At 38.9% G+C, this 16,436-nt stretch overlaps 1 protein-coding gene across 1 annotated transcript in view; it reads left to right on the forward strand.

Annotated features, from left to right (window-relative positions):
• SPAG17 (sperm associated antigen 17) overlaps nucleotides 1-16,436 on the forward strand; it is a 234,388-nt gene that overhangs the window by 96,713 nt on the left and 121,239 nt on the right. Inside the window, exons 11-13 of the mRNA XM_046019408.1 lie at nucleotides 10,109-10,246; nucleotides 10,543-10,656; nucleotides 11,243-11,393. Of these exons, the coding sequence (XP_045875364.1) occupies nucleotides 10,109-10,246; nucleotides 10,543-10,656; nucleotides 11,243-11,393 (403 nt within the window). The remainder of the gene's footprint in view (nucleotides 1-10,108; nucleotides 10,247-10,542; nucleotides 10,657-11,242; nucleotides 11,394-16,436) is intronic.

Consider the following 16,436-nt stretch of genomic DNA (forward strand, 5'->3'; position numbering starts at 1 on the left):
GCATTTCTGTACACCAAAAACAAGACAGAAGAAAGAGAAATTAAGGAGTCAATCCCATTTATAATTACACCCAAAACTATAAGATACCTAGGAATAAACCTAACCAAAGAGGCAAAGAATCTATATGCAGAAAACTATAAAGTACTCATGAAAGAAATTGAGGAAGACACAAAGAAATGGAAAAATGTTCCATGCTCCTGGATTAGAAGAATAAATATTGTGAAAATGTCTATGCTACCTAAAGCAAACTACACATTTAATGCAATCCCTATCAAAATCCCATCCATTTTTTTCGGGGGAGGAGTCAAGATGGCGGAGAAGTAGCAGCCTGAGACTACATCAGGTAGCAGGAGATCAGCTCGATAGCTTATCTAAACATTGCAAACACCTACAAATCCAACGGGAGAGCGAAGAGAAGAAGAACAGCAACGCTAGAAACAGAAAATCAACCACTTTCTGAAAGGTAGGACTGGCGGAGAAGTGAATCTAAAACGACGGGAAGATAGACTGCGGGGGGAGGGGCCGGCTCCCGGCAAGCGGCAGAGGAACGGAGCACAAAATCAGGACGTTTAAAAGTCTGTTCCACTGAGGGACATTGCTCCAGAGGCTAAACCAGGGTGAAGCCCACGCGGGATCAGCGTGGCCCCAGTCCCCGCAGGGTCACAGAAGGATCGGGGGTGTCAGAGTGTCGGAGAGCTCACAGGTATTAGAACGGAGAAGCCGGCTGCAGAGACAGAGCCGAGGACTGAACTCTCAGCTCGGGGTTACCTTGAACTGGTCGCGGGCTGGGTGAGCTCGGAGCGCGGCTAGAGGCTGGGGATACGGGAGTGATTGGGTGCTGTCCTCTGGGGGCGCACTGAGGAGTGGGGCCCCAGGCTCTCGGCTCCTCCAGGCCAGAGACTAGGAGGCTGCCATTTTCATTCCCGTCCTCCGGAACTCTACGGAAAGCGTTCAGGGAACAGAAGCTCCCAAAAATGAACCCGAGCCGATTACTTAGTCCGGCCGCCGGTAAGGGCGGTGCAATCCCGCCTCGGGCAAAGACACTTGAGAGTCACTACAACAGGCCCCTCCCCCAGAAGATAAACAAAATATCCAGCCAGGACAAAGTTCATCTATCAAGGAGAAATCAGGTTCAATTCCTAAGACAGCAGAGCAATTCCAGAGGAGGAGAAAGCAAAGCACGGAACTCATGGCTTTCTCCCCATGATTCTTTAGTCTTGCGGCTACTTCAATTTTTTTTTTCTTTTTTCAATTTTTTTTCTTTTTTCTTTTTTCTTCTTCTGCTAAATTTTTTAAAACTTTTACCCTTTTCTTTTTTAACGTTTTTTGACTAGTTCATCTAAATATATATATTTTTTCTTTCTTTTTTATATTTTTTATTTGTTTTATTTTTTAAATTTTTTTCTTTTTTTTTTCTTTTTTTTTTCTTTTCTTTTTTTTTCAGAACCTGTTTTTATCCCCTTTCTCCCCCCCACAATTAGGGGTCTCTTCTGATTTGGTTACAGCGCATTTTTCTGGGGTCTTTGCCACCCTTTTAGTAGTTTATTTGCTCCTTCATATCCTCTTATCTGGACAAAATGACAAGGCGGAAAAAATCACCACAAACAAAAGAACAAGAGACAGTACCGAAGGCTAGGGACCTAATCAACACAGACATGGGTAATATGTCAGATCAAGAGTTCAGAATGACGATTCTGAACATTCTAGCTGGGCTCGAAAAAGGCATGGAAGATATTAGAGAAACCCTCTCAGGAGATATTAAAGCCCTTTCTGGAGAAATTAAAGAACTAAAATCTAACCAAGTTGAAATCAAAAAAGCTATTAATGAGGTGCAATCAAAAATGGAGGCTCTCACTGCTAGGATAAATGAGGCAGAAGAAAGAATTAGTGATATAGAAGACCAAATGACAGAGAATAAGGAAGCCGAGCAAAAGAGGGACAAACAGCTACTGGACCATGAGGGGAGAATTCGAGAGATAATTGACACCATAAGACGAAACAACATTAGAATAATTGGGATTCCAGAAGAAGAAGAAAGAGAGAGGGGAGCAGAAGGTCTATTGGAGAGAATCATTGGAGAGAATTTCCCTAATATGGCAAAGGGAACAAGCATCAAAATCCAGGAGATGCAGAGAACCCCCCTCAAAGTCAACAAGAATAGGTCCACACCCCGTCACCGAATAGTAAAATTTACAAGTCTTAGTGACAAAGAGAAAATCCTGAAAGCAGCCCGAGAAAAGAAGTCTGTAACATACAATGGTAAAAATATTAGATTGGCGGCAGACTTATCCACAGAGACCTGGCAGGCCAGAAAGAGCTGGCATGATATATTCAGAGCACTAAACGAGAAAAACATGCAGCCAAGAATACTCTATCCAGCTAGGCTATCATTGAAAAGAGGAGAGATCAAAAGCTTCCAGGACAAACAAAAACTGAAAGAATTTGCAAACACCAAACCAGCTCTACAGGAAATATTGAAAGGGGTCCTCTAAGCAAAGAGAGAGCCTAAAAGTTGTAGATCAGAAAGGTACAGAGACAATATACAGTAACAGTCACCTTACAGGCTAATAATGGCACTAAATTCATATCTCTCAATAGTTACCCTGAATGTTAATGGGCTAAATGCCCCAATCAAAAGACACAGGGTATCAGAATGGATAAAAAAACAAAACCCATCAGTATGTTGCCTACAAGAAACTCATTTTAGACGTGAAGACACCTCCAGATTTAAAGTGAGGGGGTGGAAAACAATTTACCATGCTAATGGGCATCAGAAGAAAGCTGGGGTGGCAATCCTTATATCAGATCAATTAGATTTTAAGCCAAAGACTATAATAAGAGATGAGGAAGGACACTATATCCTACTCAAAGGGTCTGTCCAACAAGAAGATCTAACAATTTTAAATATCTATGCCCCTAACGTGGGAGCAGCCAATTATATCAACCAATTAATAACAAAATCAAAGAAACACATCAATAATAATACAATAATAGTAGGGGACTTTAACACTCCCCTCACTGAAATGGACAGATCATCCAAGCAAAAGATCAACAAGGAAATAAAGGCCTTAAATGACACACTGGACCAGATGGACATCACAGATATATTCAGAACATTTCATCCCAAAGCAACAGAATACACATTCTTCTCTAGTGCACATGGAACATTCTCCAGAATAGATCACATCCTGGGTCACAAATCAGGTCTCAACCGGTATCAAAAGATTAGGATTATTCCCTGCATATTTTCAGACCACAATGCTCTGAAGCTAGAACTCAATCACAAGAGGAAAGCTGGAAAGAACCCAAATACATGGAGACTAAACAGCATCCTTCTAAAGAATGAATCGGTTAACCAGGAAATTAAAGAAGAATTGAAAAAATTCATGGAAACAAATGATAATGAAAACACAACAGTTCAAAATCTGTGGGACACAGCAAAGGCAGTCCTGAGAGGAAAATATATAGCGGTACAAGCCTTTCTCAAGAAACAAGAAAGGTCTCAAGTACACAACCTAACCCTACACGTAAAGGAGATGGAGAAAGAACAAGAAAGAAACCCTAAACCCAGCAGGAGAAGAGAAATCATAAAGATCATAGCAGAAATCAATGAAATAGAAACCAAAAAAAACAATAGAAAAAATCAATGAAACTAGGAGCTGGTTCTTTGAAAGAATCAATAAGATTGATAAACCCCTGGCCAGACTCATCAAAAAGAAAAGAGAAAGGACCCAAATCAATAAAATCATGAATGAAAGAGGAGAGATCACAACTCACACCAAAGAAATACAGACAGTTATAAGAACATACTATGAGCAACTCTACGCCAACAAATTTGACAATCTGGAAGAAATGGATGCATTCCTAGAGACACATAAACTACCACAACTGAACCAGGAAGAAATAGAAAACCTGAACAGGCCCATAACCAGTAAGGAGATTGAAACAGTCATCAAAAATCTCCAAACAAACAAAAGCCCAGGGCCAGACGGCTTTCCAGGGGAATTCTACCAAACATTTAAAGAAGAACTCATTCCTATTCTCCTGCAACTGTTCCAAAAAATAGAAATGGAAGGAAAACTTCCAAACTCATTCTATGAGGCCAGCATCACCTTGATCCCAAAACCAGACAAGGATCCCACCAAAAAAGAGAACTACAGACCAATATCTTTGATGAACACAGACGCAAAAATTCTCGCCAAAATACTAGCCAATAGGATTCAACAGTACATTAAAAGGATTATTCACCATGATCAAGTGGGATTTATTCCAGGGCTGCAGGGTTGGTTCAACATCCACAAATCAATCAATGTGATAGAACACATTAATAAAAGAAAGAACAAGAACCATATGATACTCTCAATAGATGCTGAAAAACCATTTGACAAAGTACAGCATCCCTTCCTGATCAAAACTCTTCAAAGTGTGGGGATAGAGGGCACATACCTCAATATTATCAAAGCCATCTATGAAAAACCCACCGCAAATATCATTCTCAATGGAGAAAAACTGAAAGCTTTTCCGTTAAGGTCAGGAACACGGCAGGGATGTCCATTATCACCACTGCTATTCAACATAGTACTAGAAGTCCTAGCCTCAGCAATCAGACAACAAAAAGAAATTAAAGGCATCCAAATTGGTAAAGAAGAAGTCAAACTATCACTCTTCGCAGATGATATGATACTATATGGGGAAAACCCAAAAGACTCCACTCCAAAACTGCTAGAACTTGTACAGGAATTCAGTAAAGTGTCAGGATATAAAATCAATGCACAGAAATCAGTTGCATTTCTGTACACCAACAACAAGACTGAAGAAAGAGAAATTAAGGAGTCAATCCCATTCACAATTGTACCCAAAACTATAAGATACCTAGGAATAAACCTAACCAAAGAGACTAAGAATCTATACACAGAAAATTATAAAGTACTCATGAAAGAAATTGAGGAAGACACAAAAAAATGGAAAAATGTTCCATGCTCCTGGATTGGAAGAATAAATATTGTGAAAATGTCTATGCTACCTAAAGCAATCTACACATTTAATGCAATCCCTATCAAAATACCATCCATTTTTTTCAAAGAAATGGAACAAATAATCCTCAAATTTATATGGAACCAGAAAAGACCTCGAATAGCCAAAGGAATATTGAAGAACAAAGCCAAAGTTGGTGGCATCACAATTCCGGACTTCAAGCTCTATTACAAAGCTGTCATCATCAAGACAGCATGGTACTGGCACAAAAACAGACACATAGATCAGTGGAACAGAATAGAGAGCCCAGAAATCGACCCTCAACTCTATGGTCAACTCATCTTCGACAAAGCAGGAAAGAATGTCCAATGGAAAAAAGACAGCCTCTTCAATAAATGGTGCTGGGAAAATTGGACAGCCACATGCAGAAAAATGAAATTGGACCACTTCCTTACACCACACACGAAAATAGACTCCAAATGGATGAAGGACCTCAATGTGAGAAAGGAATCCATCCAAATCCTTGAGGAGAATGCAGGCAGCAACCTCTTCGACCTCAGCCGTAGCAACATCTTCCTAGGAACAACGGCAAAGGCAAGGGAGGCAAGGGCAAAAATGAACTATTGGGATTTCATCAAGATCAAAAGCTTTTGCACAGCTAAGGAAACAGTTAACAAAACCAAAAGACAACTGACAGAATGGGAGAAGATATTTGCAAACGACATATCAGATAAAGGGCTAGTATCCAAAATCTATAAGGAACTTAGCAAACTCAACACCCAAAGAACAAACAATCCAATCAAGAAATGGGCAGAGGACATGAACAGACATTTCTGCAAAGAAGACATCCAGATGGCCAACAGACACATGAAAAAGTGCTCCACGTCACTCGGCATCAGGGAAATACAAATCAAAACCACAATGAGTTATCACCTCACACCAGTCAGGATGGCTAATATTAACAAGTCAGGAAATGACAGATGCTGGAGAGGATGTGGAGAAAGGGGAACCCTCCTCCACTGTTGGTGGGAATGCAAGCTGGTGCAACCACTCTGGAAAACAACATGGAGGTTCCTCAAAATGTTGAAAATAGAACTACCCTATGACCCAGCAATTTCACTACTGGGTATTTACCCTAAAGATACAAACATAGTGATCCGAAGGGGCACGTGCACCGGAATGTTTATAGTAGCAATGTCTATAATAGCCAAACTATGGAAAGAACCTAGATGTCCATCAACAGATGAATGGATAAAGAAGATGTGGTATATATATATACAATGGAATACTATGCAGCCATCAAAAGAAACAAAATCTTTGCGACGACGTGGTTGGAACTAGAGGGTATCATGCTTAGGGAAAGAAGTCAATTGGAGAAAGACAACTATCATATGATTTCCCTGATATGAGGAAGTGGAGATGCAACATGGGGGGTTAGGGGGATAGAAGAAGAATAAATGAAACAAGATGGGATTGGGAGGGAGACAAACCATAAGTGACTCTTAATTGGGGGGTATGTGCTATGATGAGTGCTGTGAAGTGTGTAAACCTGGCGATTCACAGACCTGTACCCCTGGGGATAAAAATACATTATATGTTTTTTAAAAAATAAAAAATTTTAAAAAAAGAACCATAAATAAAGGAATTCTGCTTTGCAAAAAAAAAAAAAATTTCTTGTCTAGGGCCATACCTCTCTGGACACGCCCAATCTTGTCTGATAAAATTTCCTTTATGGTTGTAGGTTTAATCAGATTTTTCTCTTTCTGAGGTCAATTTTAGTCATTAGTATTTTTTAATAAATATGGCCATTTTATTTGTGTTTTCAATACCGTATAAAGTTCTTTATTCACTTACAGGCCTTTTAAAATTTGTTTAGCATCTAGTTATGCTCCTTCTCTATGACTGATGTTACTTATTTGTCCCCTCTCTCTTCTTGATCATGTCTGTCAATGGTATATCTATTGTATCAGTCTTTTCAAAGAACTAGCATTATGCTTCATTGATCAACACTTTCTACTTTATGTTTAACTAATTTCCTCATTTATCTTTATTATTTCCTTCTTTCAGATTTCTTTGAGTTCATTTTGCATTTTATTTGAATCAAAAGCTTACCTCATTTACTTTCAGGCTTTTTGCTTAAGACTATACATTTCCTTTTGAGTATTTCTTTGGCTGCATCCTTATGCTTTCAGTCTATTCAGTTCTAAATCTTTTATTTTCATTTCTATTGTTTATTGTCAGTTCCTAGTGTTATTGCATTATGGTCAGTAAACATAGTCTTCATAAATTTCCTGAGCTTTCCGTGGGACCTGAGGTACATGGTAAAGTCTCATGAATTTTCTGTATGTGTTTGAGAAGAGTTGTTATAAACTAATTCATTTAATCCTTAGGACAATGCTATGATGCAGAAACTATTTTTGTTCCCTCTTTTACAAATAAGGAAAGTGAGGCATAAAAAGGTTAAGTAACTTGTCCAAGTAGTAAGTGTCAGAAACTGCCTTAGAACCTCATTACTCTTAAGTGGAAAAGTATTTTGAAGGCATTGCTTTGTTGTCTTCTTTCTTCTAATGTTGCTAAGAAATCTCATTCATTCTGACACTTTTTTCTTTGCAGATAATCTGTTTTTTTCTTTCTGGAAGCTATTAGAATTTTCTCTTTATAATTCATAACACAAGGCTATGTCCAGGTAGGGCTTTGTTTTATCATTGTCACTAACAATCTAAAGGATTATAATCTGGTTTCCGATTACATTCTGAATAAAATCAAAATTCCTCACATTGGAAGACCCTAAAAATATGGGTCTGGGCTGATCTGTCAATCTGTCATCTCATCTCCTGCCCCCCCTCACCACACACACACACACACACACACACAGACACTTACTACTCATCATCTACATAGGCTATGTGGGTTTCCTCAACTACACTACTTAATTCCACCATAGCTTTTTACTCCAACTTCTTTTCCTAGAAAAATTTTCACCCCCATGTCTGCCTGGAGGATACTCCTTTTCATTCAGTGCCCAATGGAAACGGTATTCCTTAGCCTTTCTCCCACCTGATCCAAAGGAAACCCTTGACAACACGAGTGCTCTTTACCATATCACTTGGTTTTATTTTATCAACAACCACTCCTCTTAAAATAATTTATTTGCTTTGTGTCTTACCTTCCCCTTCTCCCTAGAATAGAAGCTCCATGCAAGTAGGGACTTAATCTTAATCTTTTCACTGCAGTATGCCCAGCACACCATAACCACATGTAACCCACAGCAGACACTGAATCTGTATTTGCTGAATTAAACATAGCCTCAAACATTATTTTTTTCTATTGATTTATCCTTTTATTAGATGGATGGTGGAACTTCTGGTTTTTCCTCCTTGTCTTTTATATTTTCTATCAATTTTATCTTTTGGGGAATTCCAGCTTAACTCCCAATTAATTCATTCTTCTCTGGAGTCCAGTATGCTAGTGGAGTTTTTTCTCAAAAATAGATTGTATTTAATTTATAAATTCTCCAATTTCTTTTTACATCTGCCTGTCATTGTCCTTATTGCATGAATATAACATATTCCTTTATGTCTCTGAATTTTCAAATGCTTATTTTAAAGTCCTCTTCAGATTCTATCATCACTTTTACGTTCACTATACATTTTTACATCTGCTTTAGTTTTCTAGCCAATTAGATAAGCACACTAACAATCACCTTTCATTATCGTATAAGGTTTCTGGGAGGCCAGTAGTTATATCAATAAATTCATAAAAGCTGAAAAGCCCTATAGAGCTTGCAGTATCATTTTATCTTGGTCTTTATTATTTTATTCATCTCAATTCAAAGCAACAAATGCTTATTAACCATCTGCTGTATTACAAGCATCAGCTGGTAACCTTATTGCCTGACCCATAGAAGGCAACCAATAGTAGATCCTGTTGATTGAAAAAAATGCTTAAAAATGGGAAGGAAACGTTAAAATATAAGAGGAATGAGAGAGGTTTTTTCAAGACAGGCTATTAGAGTTTAACATTTCAGAGGCAGAACAGTTTCGAGTGGTCTTTTGTGATTGGAGTGGAGCCAAGAGATGATCGGAGATAGTGGAGATATGAATGGCTCTTTTGAAAGTAAGGAGTTGACAAAAGGTAAAGGATGGGTGACTATTTTGTTAGCCATCTATAGAGTGGTTTTCAATAGCAGCTGATTTTTCCTCCCAGAGGACATCTGGCTATGTCTGGAGACATTTTTGCTTGTCACAATTGGAGGGGAGATCCTGGCATGAAACGGTTTGAGGCCAGGGATACTGCTAAAGATTCTCCATTGCACAGAAGAGAACCCACAACATATAACTGTCTAATTCAAAATGTCTTAAGTTCTAAGGTTGAGAAACCCTGTAAAAGAATATGAAATCACAGAGAATGATTGCAGGACTTAAGGTGAAGAGAAAAGCTATAAATTAGGTGTCCACCTTGATTACATTTCAACTGCTTTTGTTTGCCAGGTAAAATTGAACAAGCCACGTAATCTTTCTAGACCTCTGTTTCCCCATATAAAGGAGACTATTTCCTCTTACTGATCCCACCATCTATCACTCCCTTGAAGAAAGAATGAGGACTTGACCTGAACCCCACTCAGTAGCCTTGGACTTATACCAGTCACTAACTTCAGTCACCCTAACTCTTCCCCTGTAAAATTAAGATAATATCTACTTATAATGTTGCTGTACTGCTTAAATGAGGTAATGTGTTAAAAGATGCCTCATACAGTGCTTGGCATATGATAGGCATTTAATAAATACTTACTGAATCCAAAGGTGTAAGCAGTTTCTAGTGCTTTAAGAGAAAGAGCAAATCAGTAAGAAAAAAATTTATCATATTAGTATTTTGATTTCTGTTATAATAAATTTTCCCATTTGCCATTTGTGTTTCGTGTTATCTATTCTAATGTACACATTAAAATTATACCTACTTTAATGGATGCTTTGTAAACATTTCCTTTTTTATTTTGATAATCACTGCCACTTTATGTAATCATTGGATGTTATTGGTAGAAACTGCCTTGTTTTTAGTAAAAGCAATGGAAATACGTGAGTATCAGTAAAGAGCTGACCACTGACCTGACTCTCTCACCTGCTGATTTGAACAGGTTGTGGCAACTGAAGAAGACCTTGTCCCACCCAGTCTGGCGCAGCCGCCTCCTAGAGCAGATGGGCTGGACCACAGAATTGCAGATCACATTGTGTCCATCCTGCCCTCTCTCTGTCTGACAGAGAGGGAGAAAAAGGTCAGATGGCGGGGCACCTGGGTGGCTCAGAGTGTTAAGCCTCTGCCTTTGGCTCAGATCATGATCTCAGGGTCCTGGGATCGAGCCCCGCATTGGGCTCTCTGCTCAGCCGGGGGCCTGCTTCCTCCTCTCTCTCTCTGCCTGCCTCTCTGCCTACTTGTGATCTCTGTCTGTCAAATAAATAAATAAAATCTTAAAAAAAAAAAAGGTCAGATGGCATGAGATATCCAAAGACCTTGCATGCTTTGAAAAAGTATGGATTCTCTTTTTAAGTCACTATATTTCAATTTGAATAGAATCTCCATGAAATATTCTTATCTGAAGAAGAAAATGAAAGCAAAGCAGTGCCCAAAGGTCCTCTCCTGTTGGACTATCATGATGCACATGCCCACAAGAAGTATGCTCTAAAGGTAATAATAATTGGGTTACCCCAAGGAGAATTGGTCCAAGAAAGCCCATTTGTAATTATCCATTGAAGAAATTGTGGTTAGATAGTTTTACCCATGGCATTAAAAATAATATTCAAAATGGATCCCTGCTTGCAAAGTGAGACCTCAGGAAATAGAGGCGCATACGGGAGCAAAGAAAACTTGTCTAATTATAGAGGTCCAGTTAACTGTTTAATTGATTGTCAGTGCACCAAATTTGCATTAAAATCTTATAGTTATTTGCTTCATATATCCACCAATGTGAAAAACTAGTGGAGGCCAAAGAGGGATCTCAGAAGGGAGAGATGAATATATATGAGACTTTGGCAGTTTGTCATAGCTAATGAAGAATCCATCATTTCTGTGCACAGGGGACACCTCTGGCAAAGTGAGAACGAGCTTTTTTGACCTTCAGCAAAATACCAACAGTTTGTCTTCCCCAATTACCATTGATTTCCCCTGTTTTCAAATAATGAGAGTGAAGGTATCAGGTTTTGCCTTCTCCATATGCATTAGGCACTTGACAGTTTACTCTAATGTCTTCTTTCATGTTGCTCTTTTTCATCAGGACCAAAAGAATTTTGACCCAGTTCAAATTGAGCAGGAGATGCAGTCCAAGTTGCCACTGTGGGAATTCCTTAAATTCCCTCTGCCCCCGCCATGGAACAGCACTAAACGTCTAGCTACAATTCATGAGCTTATGCACTTCTGTACAAATGGTGAGTATATTTTTGCCTTAGCTTAAACTCATTCATTTATGGTCACAAGTGCTTCTTAAGATGACACTCCTATTTGTAAAAAGTATTTTGATTATTGAAAGAGCTTTCAGAAGCTGAGGTGGGTATTTTGATTCTCTCATCTTGAGTAATATCATTAGCAATATTATGACAACTATGATGCATAACAGTCTTTAGTTTAATGCACTGAGCTTTCTTTTCCACTGTGTTTCCATGATGAGCATAATCTGCTTCTTCCTTTCTTCTCCCTGCTCCCCACCTCCACATCCCTTCCTTGACATCATTGCAGAAACCATGGTGTTCCCTATCCCAGGTAGGATCACAGAGTAAAGAGCCCCTGGTCGTGTGGTGCCAAGGGTGTGTTTACTCAAGTTCACCTCTTCTCACAGAAGGGGTCATTTTCTGCTTTTTTTTAAAGAATTTTTTTATTATGTTATATTAGTCACCAAATAGTATGTCATTAGTTTTTGTTTGTCCTGGAATCTTTTAATTTCTCCTATTTTCAATGACAGCCTAGCTGGATGTAGTATTCTTAGCTGTATACTTTTCTTGTTGAGTGCTCTGAATATATCATGCCAGTCCTTTCTATCCTGCCAGGTCTCTGTGGACAGTTCTGCTCCCAGTCTAATATTTCTACCACTGTAGGCTCCAGACTTCTTATCCGAAGCTGCTTTCAGGATTTTCTCTTTGTCTCTGAGACTTGTAAGTTTTACTATTAGATGATGGGGTGTGGACCTATTTTATTGATTTTGATGCTTGTTCTCTTCACCAAATTGGGGAAATTCTCTGCTATAATTTGGTCCAATATACCTTCTTCCCCTCTCTCTCTTTCTTCTTCTTCTGAGATCCCAATTATTCTAATATTGTTTCATCTTATGGTATCACTTATCTCTGATTCTCCCCTCATGGTCCAGGAGTTGTCTGTCTCTCTTTTTCTCAGCTTCTTTATTCTCCATCATTTGGTCTTCTGTATCACTAATTCTCTCATCTGCCTCATTTATCCTAGCAGTAACAGCCTTCATTTTTTATTGCACCTCATTAATAGCTTTTTTTATTTCAACTTGGTTAGATTTTAGTTCTTTTAGTTCTCCAGAAAGGGATTCTCTAGTATCTTCTATGCTTTTTTCAAGCCCAGCTAGGATCTTGATAATCGTCATTCTGAACTTTAGTTCTGACATCTTACTAATGTCAGTATTGATTAGGTCCCTAGCCATCAGTATTGCCTCTTGTTCTTTTTTTTTTTTTTTGAGGTGAGTTTTTCTTCCTTATTGTTTGTCCAGAGAAGAATAGATGATGAGAGAATAAAATGCTAAAAGGGTTAACAACAACCCTGGGAAAATATATACTAACCAAATCAGAAGAGACCTGAAACGGGGCAGAGAGGAAAGGGGAAAAAAAAATATATATATATTTTTTAATATATATATAATTTCATATATAGATATATTTTATAAATTATAATTTTATTTATTTATGTATTATTTATTTATTATAATTTAATTAAATTTATAAATTATAAAATTTATAAATCTATAAATTATATATAATTTATATATATAAATTAATAATAATTATATAATGATATAATTTTTATATATATTATATTATATGTAATATAATAAATTATATATAATTTATATATATAAATTATATATATATGCACACATATACACAAATATATAAAAATAAGGGTAAACATGATCAAGGGATGGAACATGACTATAAAGATGAAAATTTAAAAAGATTCTAAAAAAGGAATTGATAAGCAGTTCATTGAAAAAAGAAAAAAGAGACAATGTGATCAGGCTGGAGACTAGAACAAAGTCATATGCTAGATTTAGGGTATATTTTGGCCTGTTAGTAGAAACTGTATCCCAAAATTTTAAAGAAAGAAAAACTTACATGTATACAAAAAATAAGTTTAAATACAGTGAAGGGATAGAATACGACTATAACAATGAATATTTTAAAAGATTTTTTAAAAGGTATTGATAAGATAAAATAGTTAAATGACATTAAAATAGGAAAGAGGAAAAATTTTAAAAGAACAGAATAAGAAAAAAATAAAATTTAAAAAAATTAACTTTGAAAAACTAAAGAATCATGGGGGAAAAGCCATGAATTCTATGTGCTGTGTTCCTATAGCTCTGGAGTTCCACAGTTCTCATTGATAGGTGAACTTGGTCTTGGCTGGTGGTTCTTGCTGATCTTCTGGGGAAGAGACCTGTTGCAGTGATTCTCAAATGTCTTTGCCTGAGGCAGGATTGCACCACTCTTGCCAGGGGCCAGGCTAAGTAATCTGCTCGGGTTCACTCTCAGGAGCTTTTGTTCCCTGAATGCTTTCCATAGAGCTTTGGAGGATGGGAATGAAGATGGCGGCCTCCCAATCTCCAACCCGGAGGAGCCAAGAGCTCGGGGCTCCACTCCTCAGTGCACCCTCAGAGAAAAGCATTCAATCCCTCCTGTCTCCCTGGTCTCCGGCCACGCTCCGAGCTCACCCAGTCTGTGACAGAGAGTTTCTGTCTCTGACACATGGGCCCGTTTGGAGTCTCCAAACCCAGCTGATTCCTGCAGCATGCTCCCATGCTGCTCCTCCCCGGGGAGGAAGGTGAGTCTTCCTGAATCTGCCACTTGTGGGATCCCTACCCAAAGAACACTAGCCCAGCTATGCCTTGGATCATGGTTTAACGTAACTGTGAGCTGAGAGCCCCTCCTTGGCTCTGTCTCTGTAGCTGCTTCCCTGCTCTGATACCTGGTAGCTCTGACACACTCAGGCACCAGTGTTTCTGGTGACACACTCAAACCCAGTGTTTCTGCAGGTCCTGAGACCACACAGTTCCCACGAGTGCTCCACCTGCCACTTAGCCTCTGGAGCAATGTCCCTCAGTGGAGCAGACTTCTAAAAGTTCCGATTTTGTGCTCTGCTGCTCTACTGCTTGCCAGGAGCCAGCCCTTCCCTCCTTTCGACAAGGCAGAAAGGTCTCTCTTTCCATATATCGCCTCAAATTCACTTTCCTGCATATCCTACCTTCCAGAAAGTGGTCACTTGTCTGTTCCTAGAATTGCTGCTCTTTTTCTCTTCAATCTCCAGTTGAATTTGTAGGTGTTCAGAATGGTTTGATTACTATCTAACTGAATTCCTGGGACAAGATGAAATTTAGGTTTCCTACTCCTCCACCATCTTGCTCCTACCCTCGTCATTGGTTTTTGATGTAGCATTCCATGGTTCATTGTTTCCATATAACACCCAATGCTCCATGTAATACATGCCCTCCTTAATACCTATCACCTGGTTCACTCATCACCCCCCCGGCTCCCCTCCCCTCTAAAACCCTCAGTTTAATTCCTGGAGGACTGCAGAAATAGAGGTAATTTTGAGAATCTAAAATCAGCTTCTCATTGCAGAGTTCACTGGGATTTTAGATACAGTCATTTCCTTCAAAAACTGTATTTTCAGAGGTACCTGGGTGACTCAGTCAGTTAAGTGTCTGACTTAGGCTGAGATCATGATCTGGGGGTCCTGGGATTGATCCCTGCATAGGGCTCTCTGCTCAGTGGGGAGTCTGCTTGTGCCTCTACCCCTCCCCTTGCTTATGCTCTCTCTCTTTTATCTCAAATAAATAAAATCTTTAAAAAAAAACAACTTTATTTCCTCTTGAGGCAATCAGCAGATACATCCCTACTTATAAGCGGGAATATGAAATTACAGATATCTTTATTTGACAAGAAAACATTTGCCATAAGAAAGAGAAAAGCACCTCATTTCATTTCTCAGTCCAAGCAAATCATGAAATATTTTATTCATGATTTCCTCTTTGATATTTAAGTAGGCAAAATGGTAAAGAAACAACAAAATCTTTTGAATACATACCATTACCTCATGGAAAAGCAGGGTAGAGCCTACCTACCTGGGTATGTGGAGAACTTTGTTTGCATAACTACTGGTTTCTGGTTCCTGAGAATGTCTGTCCCCTGCCTATATCCTGCCACACTCCGCCTCTCCTTCTGTCTGTGGTATGACTCCATGCTCTCTCCAACTTGTCCTAAACACAGCACAGGATTCTTGTCTCTGTTGCTACCGCTGCCATGTCACATGTGTCCTGCTTATGTGTTCCCTCCAAATCCCTTGCTCCTCCTCTTCTCTCCTCTTCTCACCTATCAGCACTTCAAACTTAACAGATCCGAAACCAAACTCTTGACTTCCCGAAATTTGTCCCTTCAGAGTCAGTCCTGCTTATTTCAGTAAATGGCAGCCATTCTCTTCCCAAACCTTGGAGTCATCCCTGATTCCTTTTTGTTTCTTTTGCTCCATAACCAGTCCCCCTGCATCCCTCATTGCCATGGCATCCCAGGCCACCATCATCTCTCACTTGGACCATTTCAATAGCTTTCCAGTTGGTTAATAGTCTTTCATCTTTTCACCCAGTCTTTTCTTCATGCAATAATCGGAATCATTCTTTCAAAATGTTAGTATACAATATACCCTCTTAATGCAGAATTCTCTAATGGACACCCATGTCACTCAAAGAATAATATAAACAGTTCTACCACCCACTTTTTGAGCTCATCACCTGTCAAGCACTCATCATTCCACTCCACTCAATCTATGTTGGCCTTGCTGTGATTCCTTGAACCTGTTGGCCAGCCCCTTGCCTCAGGATCTTTGCACTTGCTATTTCACCTGCCTCCATCCCTTTTCTTCCAAATATTCACAGGACTTGCCCTCCTACTTCCTTCACATTTTTGCTTAATTGTTCAGAGGGTTTTTCTCTGACTACCTTATATAAAAAAGAAGCCCCTCCCTAACCCCTACCACTTTTTACCCCCTCACCTGGCCTTATCCTTCTTATCATCTCTGATATGGCATACACTTATCTGTTTGCCTTCTTTCCAGACACCAGAATGGATACTCTAGAAGGTCCAGGGTTCACTGCTAACTCTACTGCTGTGGTCCCAGCTTTTACTATAATCCTTGACAATTAATATGTGCTCAAAAGATGTTTGCAAAATGAATGACTGAGCAAA

The sequence above is a fragment of the Meles meles genome, chromosome 1 (assembly GCF_922984935.1).
Source record: "Meles meles chromosome 1, mMelMel3.1 paternal haplotype, whole genome shotgun sequence".
NCBI classification, from domain to species: domain Eukaryota; kingdom Metazoa; phylum Chordata; class Mammalia; order Carnivora; family Mustelidae; genus Meles; species Meles meles.